At 37.9% G+C, this 12162-nt stretch overlaps 1 protein-coding gene across 2 annotated transcripts in view; it reads right to left on the bottom strand.

Annotated features, from left to right (window-relative positions):
• The window catches only part of pdzrn3b (PDZ domain containing RING finger 3b), a 131020-nt gene that overhangs the window by 58627 nt on the left and 60231 nt on the right, over window positions 1-12162 (bottom strand). The window contains exon 1 of one of the 2 annotated variants that reach the window (XM_079341485.1): window positions 4490-5347. The exons of the other annotated variant lie outside the window; for it this stretch is intronic. Coding sequence (XP_079197611.1) covers window positions 4490-5203 — 714 coding nt within the window. The 5' untranslated portion in view covers window positions 5204-5347. Of the gene's footprint in view, window positions 1-4489; window positions 5348-12162 lie in introns of those variants that run through there. 2 annotated transcript variants of the gene reach the window in all.

The raw sequence follows: 12162 nt of genomic DNA, 5'->3' as shown, positions 1-12162 counted from the left end.
TCACATGGACAGTATGTTGAGTAAGTTAATTCTTAATATTAAAGTCCATGGAAAAAGGTGAACAGAGCAATTTGTTAGAGCAGGAAGAAGGTAAACATGGTTGTGAAACATTTTCTGCTGCTCATTGGTCACTTAGTACACTGACAGTTAACCTATTACGAGTCTGTGTGCCACGTAACTGCTTCACAGACACAGTAGCATCAGTGTTCAGCCCTTTTAGCCAGGTCTGTATCAGTCTTAAAACCTTTCTGTGTTTTAACCGCTCTCCATTTAAAAAGGTTGGGAACCCATGAGTTATAGGACTCACTAAAACTTAAATATATCCAAGTTCAGTAGCAGCCTAGTCAACTGCTTTATCAGTAGGTTGATTTTAAAATTAGTAACAGCTACTGGTGAAACCTTGAGTTACCCCTGATAGCTTTCAATTGGGGGTTTCTGGGGTCTGCTGTATGTCACTGTACTCTATGTGATAGAGATATGCAAGACGCAACATTATTCTATTAAATCATCACACACAAATCATGCTTTAACACTGAATGAAATTAGTCCCATAAGATTACAACTTTGATGGCTGAGATTTAATTCACTGAACGAACAACCTGTTTAATGTTTAGGGGACTTCGATAGACACACATTATTGGATAAAGTATTACAGCCTAGGTTATAAACAATGTAAAAAATGAAATATAAAAACACCTTTTTCTTACACATAGTTTGTCGCTTTTTCTTAAGAAAATCAAATGCAGACTTACACAAAAGTAATGCTGCTCAATCCTCACATATGGGATTTCCATATGTGTGGTGGTGTAGAGAAGACCCTGTACTCTACCTGGATTTTGATGTTTTGTCTTGTTTGGGTTTGCTCAGGATGTTTCTGCGTGGGGAGCTGGTGAATTTTCTCAAGCTAATGATAGTGCACCGGTGAGTTTGAGAGTGGATACACACCAAGCAGATAAAGCTTGTTCCCAAAGGAGGGTGAACCTTGGATTGGCTTTCACAACTTGACACACTTTGGTCTGTTCGTCAGCTTGTCCAAACAGAAACACTAGCCCTATTCAGATTGCCGTCACGAGGAGCGATATTTACATCCCTGTAAAGTTTCACAAATAAAATGAATGTCATGGAGACATAATAGGAGGACAAAGGGATTCTGACTTCTGTACCGTCTTCAGAGCTATAGGCATTGCAGGGGCGAGACAGGACCAGCTGAGCCTGCAGGGCATAGCAGGGCAGTGCTGTGTGCATGTCTGACTGTGTACCCACTGTGCCATACTTCCACAATGACAAAATGCAATGTAAATTCACAGGCTGGCTTCAATATCCGACATCTGCTAGTGACATTACTCAATATAATTGACTACATGTTTGTAGGATTATATAGCACATCCTAACTGGTTGTTTGTTGGAGAGTTTACAGATGAATTTTTTGCGGGTCTTGGAACTGATAATATGTAAGAACGCTATGAGTCTATGGAGAATTTTTACCTATAAATACAAGAGCAGTCAAAACTGTCATGGTTTAAACTTTCATGTGTTTTGGACAACAAAAAGTGAAAGCACACAGTGTACATTTAATGTTAGACGACTACAACACGTAACAGTACACAAGACTTACTGTCTGTTACCAGTGGGTGATGTCATTACAAACATTAAACATTGGCATGTTAATATGTTCAGACATGGACTCTCATAGTGTAACATTTAAGGCAGTTTGGACGTGTGTGTGAGTTCTTTCGAAACTTTGATCTCTCTCTCCGACTCTCACAGCCAATTACAATGTGCTACATCATCATCATCATCATCATCATATGAACACAGACGAAGGATGCCAAGCACATCTGACCACCCAATCACATCTGATACCAGGTGGTTACATTCCGTCTCAATTGAAAATGCTTTACAGTTATGAAAATAGGTAGTGACTCTCTGCAGAAGCACTATGTATCAGATTAATGAAGGAGAGATGGTCATTTTAGAAGTTGTCTGACTTTTATGTGGGTGAAAGTTGAGTCCCTCACTATCCACCACATTGCCCCCTGCATCCCAGAAACAGAACCCTGCTTAGATCCATCAGGATGAGCGTAGGAAAATAAACAATGGTTGTGTTAGTTTTTTTCTTCGTATTTTAATATATTTTGTATTACTGTATGTTGACTTTCTTTGGCCCTTCTGGATCTTGCCCCTGACAAGTATCCCAGATTTACAAAAAAAACAACAGTAAAACTAATAAGAACTAATATAAAATTCGCTTAAGAGCTGCATGGTTCAAAATGGAGATCTAAGATGAATGGAAATTGTGACAGCAATTCTTGCAGCCCTGAGGGAAACCAGAGCAAGCACTGAGCTTTTTGTTTTGGCTTTGTTTTATAGCTCTAGCTGGCTCAATGCAGAAGTCTAAATAGTGTCAGGACTTTTATTGGAAACTCCATGTCAGTTATTCCACATGTCCAGGTCACAAATATTTCCCTACAGTCAATGACTGGATATTTAAAGACAAAAATAAAATCCTCCATCTGGCTTAGGGATCCCATGCTGAGGAGTGTTGCAGACACAAAAACAGAATAAGTAGGTTAATCGTCACAATGGGCCTATATTTTCTAAGACTAAAATGTCAAAAGAAATCTGCCAATTTTAATCTGTTGAAATGTTTAACTCATCCACAGATCTATGCACTCCATTTGGTAGTTCCTAGTCCACAGCATTGTGAATGCTGACTTTCTCTGTACCATGCCCAGAAGGAACCAAACCCTTATTAATAACATTACCTGGGCTTTTGCTGCTTTGACAAGTCAAAATATTCCTGTGACAAAGAACCACTCATTGACATGACAAAAAGGAGGTTAGGCTCTTGGATAGTTTTGCTGTCTGCAAGTCACTTTCAGTAACCAATCCCTTCTTGCATTGTTCTGTTTTTGTTCATGACTACATAGTGTCTCCAACCAAAACATTCTTACCACTGCATCCTTGCTGCCTGTACTGCAGATTGAGTTTAACATCTTTTGGTAATCTGCTACACTGACTCTAACAAAAGGTATTCTTGCTCAAAGCTGTCACACAAAAATGGTTGTCAACTTGATAAGCAAACAAAGAGTTACTATGAGCACTTTCACATAATATGTTACAAAACCAAAAAACATGCAAAAGTCTGCTCTCAGCAGATCTCCATATTTATAAGCATTTTTTGAACATCATAAATACAACAGGAACACTTCGGTGTTTTATTATATGAAACAGAATGATATCAGTAAAACTAAATAAATATACAACTGTGTTTTACCGGTCTCTCTCCCTCCTCCCTTAGGTCACAAACCTCCTTGATCAAAAGTCTGATTGGTCAATGGGCCTGCTTTCTACAAACTGATCTCTTATCTTAAACATCACCTGCTTCAGAGCAGGTTAGGTTATCAGCAAAGGTCACTATGGTAATTTACCCCAGTAAGAAGTAAACCATCGAACCCGAACCTTAACTTTTAGTTAACAATGAATTTAACTTGCTAACAAGTCCTGGTTCGTAGTGCACAACTCCGGATTCAATATAGAGTTGATTGAAAATAGTAGTTATGACTGAAGCAAGTGAACTGAACACTTGTCAAGCTTTGGTATACCAGCATGAGCTAGTTTTTAAAATTTACAATTTGAGAGATAACAAAACTTGACAAAACAATATGTGACCCAATCTTATGTTATTGTCATTAGGAAAGCTCCTCCCTCTGTTCTTACATATTTTGTAGCTGAGCCTGTGAACACACAATAAGAACACTCCCCTGCTGATCCCAGCAGTAGTGAGAACACCCAATTCAGTTTATTAACTTATTTATGAACTTCTGCTGATGTGGTTTAGTAATGTTGATAATTGGTAATTACAAGAGTCATAATGAAACACTTTTCAGGGTTTCCTTGGCTTTAACTCAACAGGAACCTCTATCTGTCCATCACAATCTCCCCACTCTGATGTCACTATAGGCTGAGGAAATAACTTTCAAAATCTGACTTATTATCACACTGTCCACTACAACAATACATTGGGATTTCAAAGCCTTTCAGACTTAGGATGTTCTGCTGCTCTTACATTTTTACATCATTGATTCCAAGTTATTATGATCATCATGAGGACAAACATCTAAAAAGAAAGCTAAAAACATTCATGCTGCTCGTCGGCAACATACCTTCTCTTGTGTACAGAACTGCAGTAAATATTTGGCCCTCCCCCATTGACTGCCAGCTGGCCAGAGGCACAGCTGCCCTCAATGACTCAAAGTAGACTGGAGAAACAAACTACTTAACGCTGATAGACTCCTGGACACTTGGCTGAATGAAGGAGAAACCTTCAAAAAATTAAAAAAAAAAAAGATACATATTTTTAAATTCAATTCAATTCCCAAGATGGGGATTAAAACAAATGTCCAGAAATCGTTCAACATGGTAGACGGGGAGATGTGTTAGTTAATTAAGAAAAACGTTCCCTGAAAATTGAAACTGTGTTGTTTACCTTGCAAGAAAAAGCCACAGTCTTAGTAAGGGATTCGATCCTCTCACTGTACTCTGTGAATTTCTTCTGGTATTTCATGGTTGTCATCTGAAGTTCGCTGTGCACTGCTGAAAGTTGTGCCAAGAGTGACTTCTCCCTCTTGTTGGCTTTAATAGTCTGTTTCTTGAACTCTCGATCCAGGCTGATAATTTTGCACTGTAAAGCGCTGTTGTGCGCCCTTAGAGCTCTTACGCAGCAGTGACTATTTAATTTCTGCTCTCTATGGGTGAGCATCAAACCGCAGCCGCTCTCGCATATGCCTACCGGCCTGTAGTCACACGTCTCCCGTATATGGCTATCCATATCCCTCAAGTTAAGCGACTCTCTACATCCTTTATTCCTGCACTTCGCTGGGGAGTAGTCGCAAATCTCGGCATGCTCGGCCAGATGCTGTAGCTTCACCACCGTATCGCAGCCCCTCGAGTGGTTGTCACATTTGATCTCCAGTTTAAGAATGAGGTTTTTAAGCGGCAGTACGTGATTCAGCTCTTTGGCGGAGATACGCTGACATCTGACTGGGCAGCTGCTTTGCTGGACGACCCAGGGCAACACGCAGCCCGAGCAGAAGACGTGACCGCACGGAGTCGTCAGCGGGTCCTCCAGAACTTTATTACACAAATTGCATTTGAAATCCGGGTCCACGGTCCCCTTGAAGCGGTCCAACTCGAATCCCATGGTTTTCAAACCCCGAATCCAAACTTTCTAACTCCCCACCTCCGCAGATCTGAGTTGGAGTGGTGAGGCTTTTTAGCAGCTCATTGGAGGGGCGCTCTCAGAACGTCTATGAGCTCTTCTCCAAAGTCGAACTAATTGACCAAGACTCATGGTGCCTTCACGTGCACCTCGTTTGCCTCAACTTTAAGTGGTCATTGTTGCTAAGTCATAAATGGCCAATTTTCAGGCTATTAGGCTACTCTATTCACCGAGTAATCATTTAGCGTCGATTAACGGGGACGTTATGGTTTTTCTATTGACTTGTCTTGTAAAAAAGTCACATCCAGATAAAGTTTATTGGATTTCAAATGCTTTCAAATACAGCATACACCCACCCTCCTCCCGACCAAAAATCCAGATCCAGAGAAGCATAGGCTGGTAGTCCAAGAGGCTACTCAATGTGGAAAACCTATCTTCTCCAATTATAAAAATAATTTGTTTTTGTCATAATAATATAATTCGAACTCCTACCCGCTGCTAATTTGAGAAACCAACGAGATAGAGGGTATACGTTACAACGATTCTGACGGTCACTGAAGGCAGCATTTCTCGGGGCGTAACTACTCTGGTAGCTGCGCATTTAAATTGAGCCGGACTAATAAAAGTAATGTTGTTAAATTATGAAAGTTCGATAAACATTGCAAGTGGTTCCAAGTGAAGCAAGTAACAAGTAAGCATCTACGTTTAACCACAAGTATAGCACACATGGATTCAAAATGTTTTAACTTTTAGGACCAATGTAAGGCATGGAATGGCCTTATAAGGAAGACATTCTTGTTTCCATACAGAGGCTGTCAAAGGGGTGACAGAGGCTTAAATTTTGTATTTTTATGAAGCAGTATTTTAGAGCAACAATATGCTATCTTTTGTACTAATTGGTTAAGGATAGTTTTCCATGTTGGGAGAAGTGGCTACAGAAGGGCTTAGATGAGTCCATTTTGGGCCCAGCCCCAAATACAGGCATCATTCCAGGGGAGATAAGAGTTAATCCTAGTCCTCAAATCTAAACTGTGAGTGAAGGATCAAGACACATCATACCTGCAGCCCAAAAAAGGCATTTGAAGATGATGTCCATGCAAGACCCTTCTTAAGTTTCGAGAGATCTGTTTAGAGAACTATTACCAGTGGTATCAATCTCATTTCAAACTCTTATCAAGAATATCTCAAAATATCTAACTTTACCAAAAAAATATCAGCAAAACCTTTTTTTTCTCGCACAAATGATGTGCAAATGTCTTGGTTGGGTATTGTTTGCAAAGTAATTCAAGCTTTTTGTGACATTAAAAGGTTGGTTCTTGTCATTGTTACATCGTATTACTGTAAGTCTTTGTTTAAGGAGCTGGTGTTCAGCATGTGCCATTTATATGGCTTCAACATAGCATCATGACGTCATTATTACCATGCCATGTCAAAGGCATGAGGGCAATGTGGAAAACATCTGTAATAAATTATTGTTGTTGTTGTGTGTTGAACATGGAAAAGATTTTACCCAGGGAGGTAAGAAACAGGATGTGGGTCAATTGAACCCAGATTTACCCCAAAACAAAACTGCAGGGGTTAGGAAAATCCCAATTTTATATGTACTAATCGTGTTTGAAAAACAAAATGACACTGGAAGTCATGTGACTTTGAACACCTGTTAAATGCACTGCCCTTTGGACATGACAACAATTATTTCATTACAACACGTTTTATACAACAGGATTATAAGAAAACACTTGTTTCTAATTTTGACAGGTCATACAGATGGTTTAGTTCACACTTGAACAATTCTATATGAAGCATACCTGTCTGTGTGAACAATAAGAGCATAATACATCTTACTTCTGAAGTCTTAAATTAACCCCTCTTTTTATATCAACATTTTAGCATCCACCTCGAAAGGTAACAGAACAACATAAAGTTATAGGAAAAACTACACAGCTTTATATGGATTATTCTATTACAGCACATCTTTTTCGAATCCTTAAAGAAATTTGACAGCCTAACTGGAGCACTCAAACCAGTAATTCCAGCACAACATTGTGAGAGCAGTTGACTGAAAGATAACTCAATCTACAAGGAAATAAGGCAGTGTTCTGTGTGAGTCAAATTAGGCGCTGATTGGAAACAAGGCCCTTCCAATTAGCCATTTCCAAAATAACAGACTGAGATCATAGTTATTACTTTCCTCATGGGGGAAGGTAATCACCAAATCTGGCTTTGGCTTTACTTAATTTTATGTGATGCAGAATTAAACTATTTTTGAGATGCAGGCTTTATCTAATCAGATTGTCTTATGAGCAACTTTGTTCTATAATGTCATTCCTTTTCTTTTTATGTGAATAACAGAAATACTTTTTTATGTTGGAACTCATGTTTATTGTTATAGCTATGTTTTTGCTTTGCTTTTGTCTTGTTTTCGTCCTTTCTCCAACTGAAGTCAGACATTTTTTCAAATTTAAAGGTCCCATGTTATGGCCTTTTTGAGGTTCATATATCTATTTTATATGCCTGCTAAAGTACATTCAGAATTGCTGTTTGAAAAAAGTGTCTGTTTTCATGTACTGCCATTATAAATCAGAATCAGATTTTTATTGCCAAGTACATTTACAGATACAAGGAATCTGACGTGGTGTATTGGTGCAAAACAATGAACAAAGGAAATAAAACATATCTACTGTAACAAGAACTTAAATCACAAAAATATAAGAAGTAAACTCCAAATATATAAAATAGAATTTCAAAATGTCAAATATGAAAAAAGCAAATGTAAAGTGTTGTTTGGTGTGGTTTATGTACAACAATGACTGTCTAGGATTGTTGGGTTAGAATAAGTACTTTTGGGAAGATCAGAAGACCCTCCAACTTTGGCTGTTTCCGTGAAAAGGGTATCAAGCACAAAAGTAGTGTTATAAAGTAAAATAATTTGATGACCTATCCACTCTTCCATGGCCTGTTATATGCATTTTATTGTACCATATTGCTGTAGCCATGAGAGGCACTTTAAAAAAACACATTTTGTTTTTGGGCATTTAGACTGCAAGTTTCAAAATACATTTTCCATCTTCAAAAAATGTGTCACATTGAAATAAATGATGGTTTAGCCAATAGGTTCAACTACACTGTTAGAGGTAAAAACAAGCCTATCCTTTGAACGTTTAAATATAAGCACCTTTTTAAACAGGACAGCCTTTAAAATTTGCAGCAAACAAGAGCAAACTAAATGAAGCAGGAAAACGTTAGCACTGGAATGAGACCATTCTACCTGTTGAATGCTAGTGATTACTAGCTTGCCTTTAAAACAACTATTTTAGGGCGGGAAAGTTATTTGTTGCTTGAAGCAGGGTTCTATGACCACTTACAAACAAAGACTTAAAAGCAAGGACCAAAGATAGCGTGTGTGGAGTACCACAGCTAAATCTGAACATACCAGTCCAGTTAGTGCACATTCGTACATAATGCCAGTCAATAATGCCAAGCCAGTAACCATTAGCTTTTGAAGAGACCAATAAGTAACTACTCCTCTGAACATGTTTGTTACAACATAGCTTTAGTCTTGTTAAAAACTATCCAGTACCTTTATCTTAAGTACCGACTTTAACAGCTAGATTACTACTTACAGAGTAATCCCCAAAACAAGTCTATTTTTATCTAAGGAAAGTTATATATATATATATATAAAAACCCTTTTATGTCAATCATCAATCGTTTTTGAAAAATGGCATGGGCTTAAAAAATTCTACATTACACAGAAGATTATTGAACAAAATCAACTACACTCATGAAATGATATACAATATTTACTATCACTGCCATATTACACGCCAAGATTAAAAAATATAGCTTATCCAGTTTGATTGTTATTGAACATTCTTACATCTTTGTTGTGCATAGACTAAAGATTATAATTTTTCACATGATTTGAGAATTTATGCGTCAGAAAGTTTGGCTACAGCAAAATACTTTCATCAAAATAATGTTCAGAAGATCTATTAAAGGTTATCAGAACATGTTAGTAGATATTGTAAAGTAGCATGAGATACCTTAAATTTTTAGCAAGCAAAAACTGGTAAGCTGGATTCAAGTCCTTGTTTTCTCAAAACATGTATTTAATGTATGTTGAATAACCCTTGAATGCAAACTAGAAAAAGATGAAATGTATTAGACCATAAAATGGTTTGCTGATTAGAAATTGGTTGTCTCCCTTTAAGTGAGTTGGTATTACATTTCCAAATGGTTAAAAAAATTCAATCAAATCAATTTCACAGTTGATCATTTAACTCAATGTGTCTGAAAGTAAACTTTTTGCTGTTCTTCAGTTGAGCATCAAATCTCGAAGCATAGACTAAAGATTGAGAGTTTGTTCTGGTTTTCAACATAGATACTGCCCTACAATTAGTGTTTGAGATTTGGCAGCTGCACTTAACCACAGGGTACATAGAGTAAATTTGTGGAGTCCCTAAGTTCACAGCTACATCATTACCCTTCTGGAACGGCACCAGCAACAACTGAGTTCCCTTTCTACTGTCCCCTGTTGCTTAGTGATTAACCACACAAAATACACTCACAAATCAATGCAACTTTGTACCACGTATAACATGGACCAAATCTGCTTTTGTCAAAATTCAGTTACAAAGAAGTCTGAAGTTTAGACTTTATTGTCCCAGAGGGGAAATTCTTTTTCACCAAACAGTACAGTTTAAGGGCTGCGCGCCAACAAAGAATGACATGGGAGACATACGTGGGGGAACACAGAACATACAGTGCATATGGTTATGAAACAGGAGGATGAAGCTGAGGTGGATCTAGGTCAGACATCTTGTTGAGGGCTGCAATGACTGCGGGCACTAGGCTTTTGCCGTATCGCGCTCTCCTGCACAACAGGGACCTGTACCTCCGTCTGGAGGGCATGATGGTGAGGTGGCAGTTGAGTGGGTCAGTGATGTCCATTGCTATTGTGCTTGCGATGCGTGAGATGGCCTTTGAGTTGAATACAGGGTGGGTTTGGGGAGACCGATTAGTTTGGCTGCAATGTTTGTGACACGTGTGAGTTTGACCGGTTTTTGACTGTAAGCATGTTGAAAAAGCAGGAGGAACAGTAGAGCAGGATGGGCTGGACAATTCTTTGATATAACAGTAATAGGAGATGGGGGCGACATAGAGTCAAAAGGTTTATAAATAAGCTGATAGAGATTATAAAAAATCCTAAAGGCAAAACTTTAGAGCTGTTGAGAAAATGATTATGCCCTGCAACGCACAGTACAGGCACACAACACTTTAGATTAAAGGCCTTTAAACTCATTGGTAAATGGCATATGTTTTAAACTTATTTGTGTAAGTGTTGCTCCACCAGCTGATGTCTATTCTGACTCTGAAGTACCCAAGCTTAACCAGACTGATAAAAACTCCAAACCTCATGGCCCAAGAGTTTGTAAACTATCTTAACCACACGTGTGCAGCTAGGCATCTGCATCTGAAATTAAGTCATGATCTAATCCCCTCGGTGAACACATAATTATAAGGGCCTTGATGAGCACCTGGTATTGGTTTCAAAAACATTGTCCACAAATCAACAACAAAAACAAACACAAATAGCTGTAGAACAGCATTTTTGCTTTGCATCTGCCATGTGTATGTTTCTTCCTGAAGGAGCATGCAGAGAGCAGTTTGATACAGACTGTTAAGGATCTCAGCTGCATTACATATGTCTGTACACAATACTTCATGACTTGTGGTTTTTCAGTCTGCATGAGAAGGAGGATTAGGCCTTTATGAAATTGATTTATTTCTATGCCCTAACTGTTCACTAAATATAACTGACCATCAAAGTTATTATACAGAGGAGGGAAAAAATAGCTGCTACATAAAACCACAAAAAGGGGAGATTTCTTTGAAAGGCCATTTATCAAATAATGTTTAATTAAAGTCTAGAAAAAGTGTGACACTTCACGCATTAATGCAGCCACCCTTGGTGACAAAACAAATATTCCTATGAAATAGTAGGCTGTACAATACTTGAAACATATTCATTACCTTAATATGTTCTCTAAAAAGATAACAGTGTATCTTACAATATTAGTAAATTCAGTTCTCTATACATTTACTGATGATTTTACTGCTTAAACTCCTATGAGGATTGTTTTAGACAAACGGTAAAACAAAACCCTACAGCCTTTAAGTAACCGTTTTAATAAAGTCTTTCACATTCTTGATGGTCAGATTGACAATATTTAATAAACAGACAAGTCTGTTGTCGAGCTAATAAGAAAATCCCTTTTAACACTCAAAGACAAATTTATATGCTGTTTAAAAAATGATCGGTAATTATGTTCTTATCACATCACAGATAACTACCCCCTTACGAGTTTACCCCATGTTTGCATTTCTTTGATCAATATAATGTGCATTAACCCTTTGACGCCTGTTGTTGCAAATTTGCATCAAACCGCTTCCGCTCCAAAGGCAGCCAAAATAGTCTGTGTTACTCTATTGCCGGTTGATGCACTTTCAATACATACCTGGGAACCTTTTGCAAGCATTAGTAGGACCAGTCGAAGACGGAACAACATCCATTTTATGTGCTATTTTGATGTAATATCTATTTTATGTGCTATTGTTAAATTAACTTTCTCAACTTAATATACTTGAAAGCTGAAACACATGAAATGCCATGAATTTGAAACAAATAGGTCAATATGAACTCCTAACCCTTTCAAAACCTTTCCAACTTTCCAGTCACATTCAGCTTTTTATAGAGATAAATATTATCAAGGACAAATCAGCTTCCATGTCATTGTTTCAGACAAAGAGGCAAATGTAAATGATCTGTGTCATTGGTGAAAGCTGCCCACATGACTTAGCTGCAATCTAATTCTGAGAACACTGACTCCAAAAGATCTCCAACATCTGGAACAACTATGGAATATATAAACAAAGAG

The sequence above is a fragment of the Symphodus melops genome (assembly GCF_947650265.1).
Source record: "Symphodus melops genome assembly, chromosome: 4".
NCBI classification, from domain to species: Eukaryota; Metazoa; Chordata; class Actinopteri; order Labriformes; family Labridae; genus Symphodus; species Symphodus melops.
The sequence above is the reverse complement of the archived record's forward strand: the minus strand, read 5'-3'. Positions and strand labels throughout refer to the sequence as shown.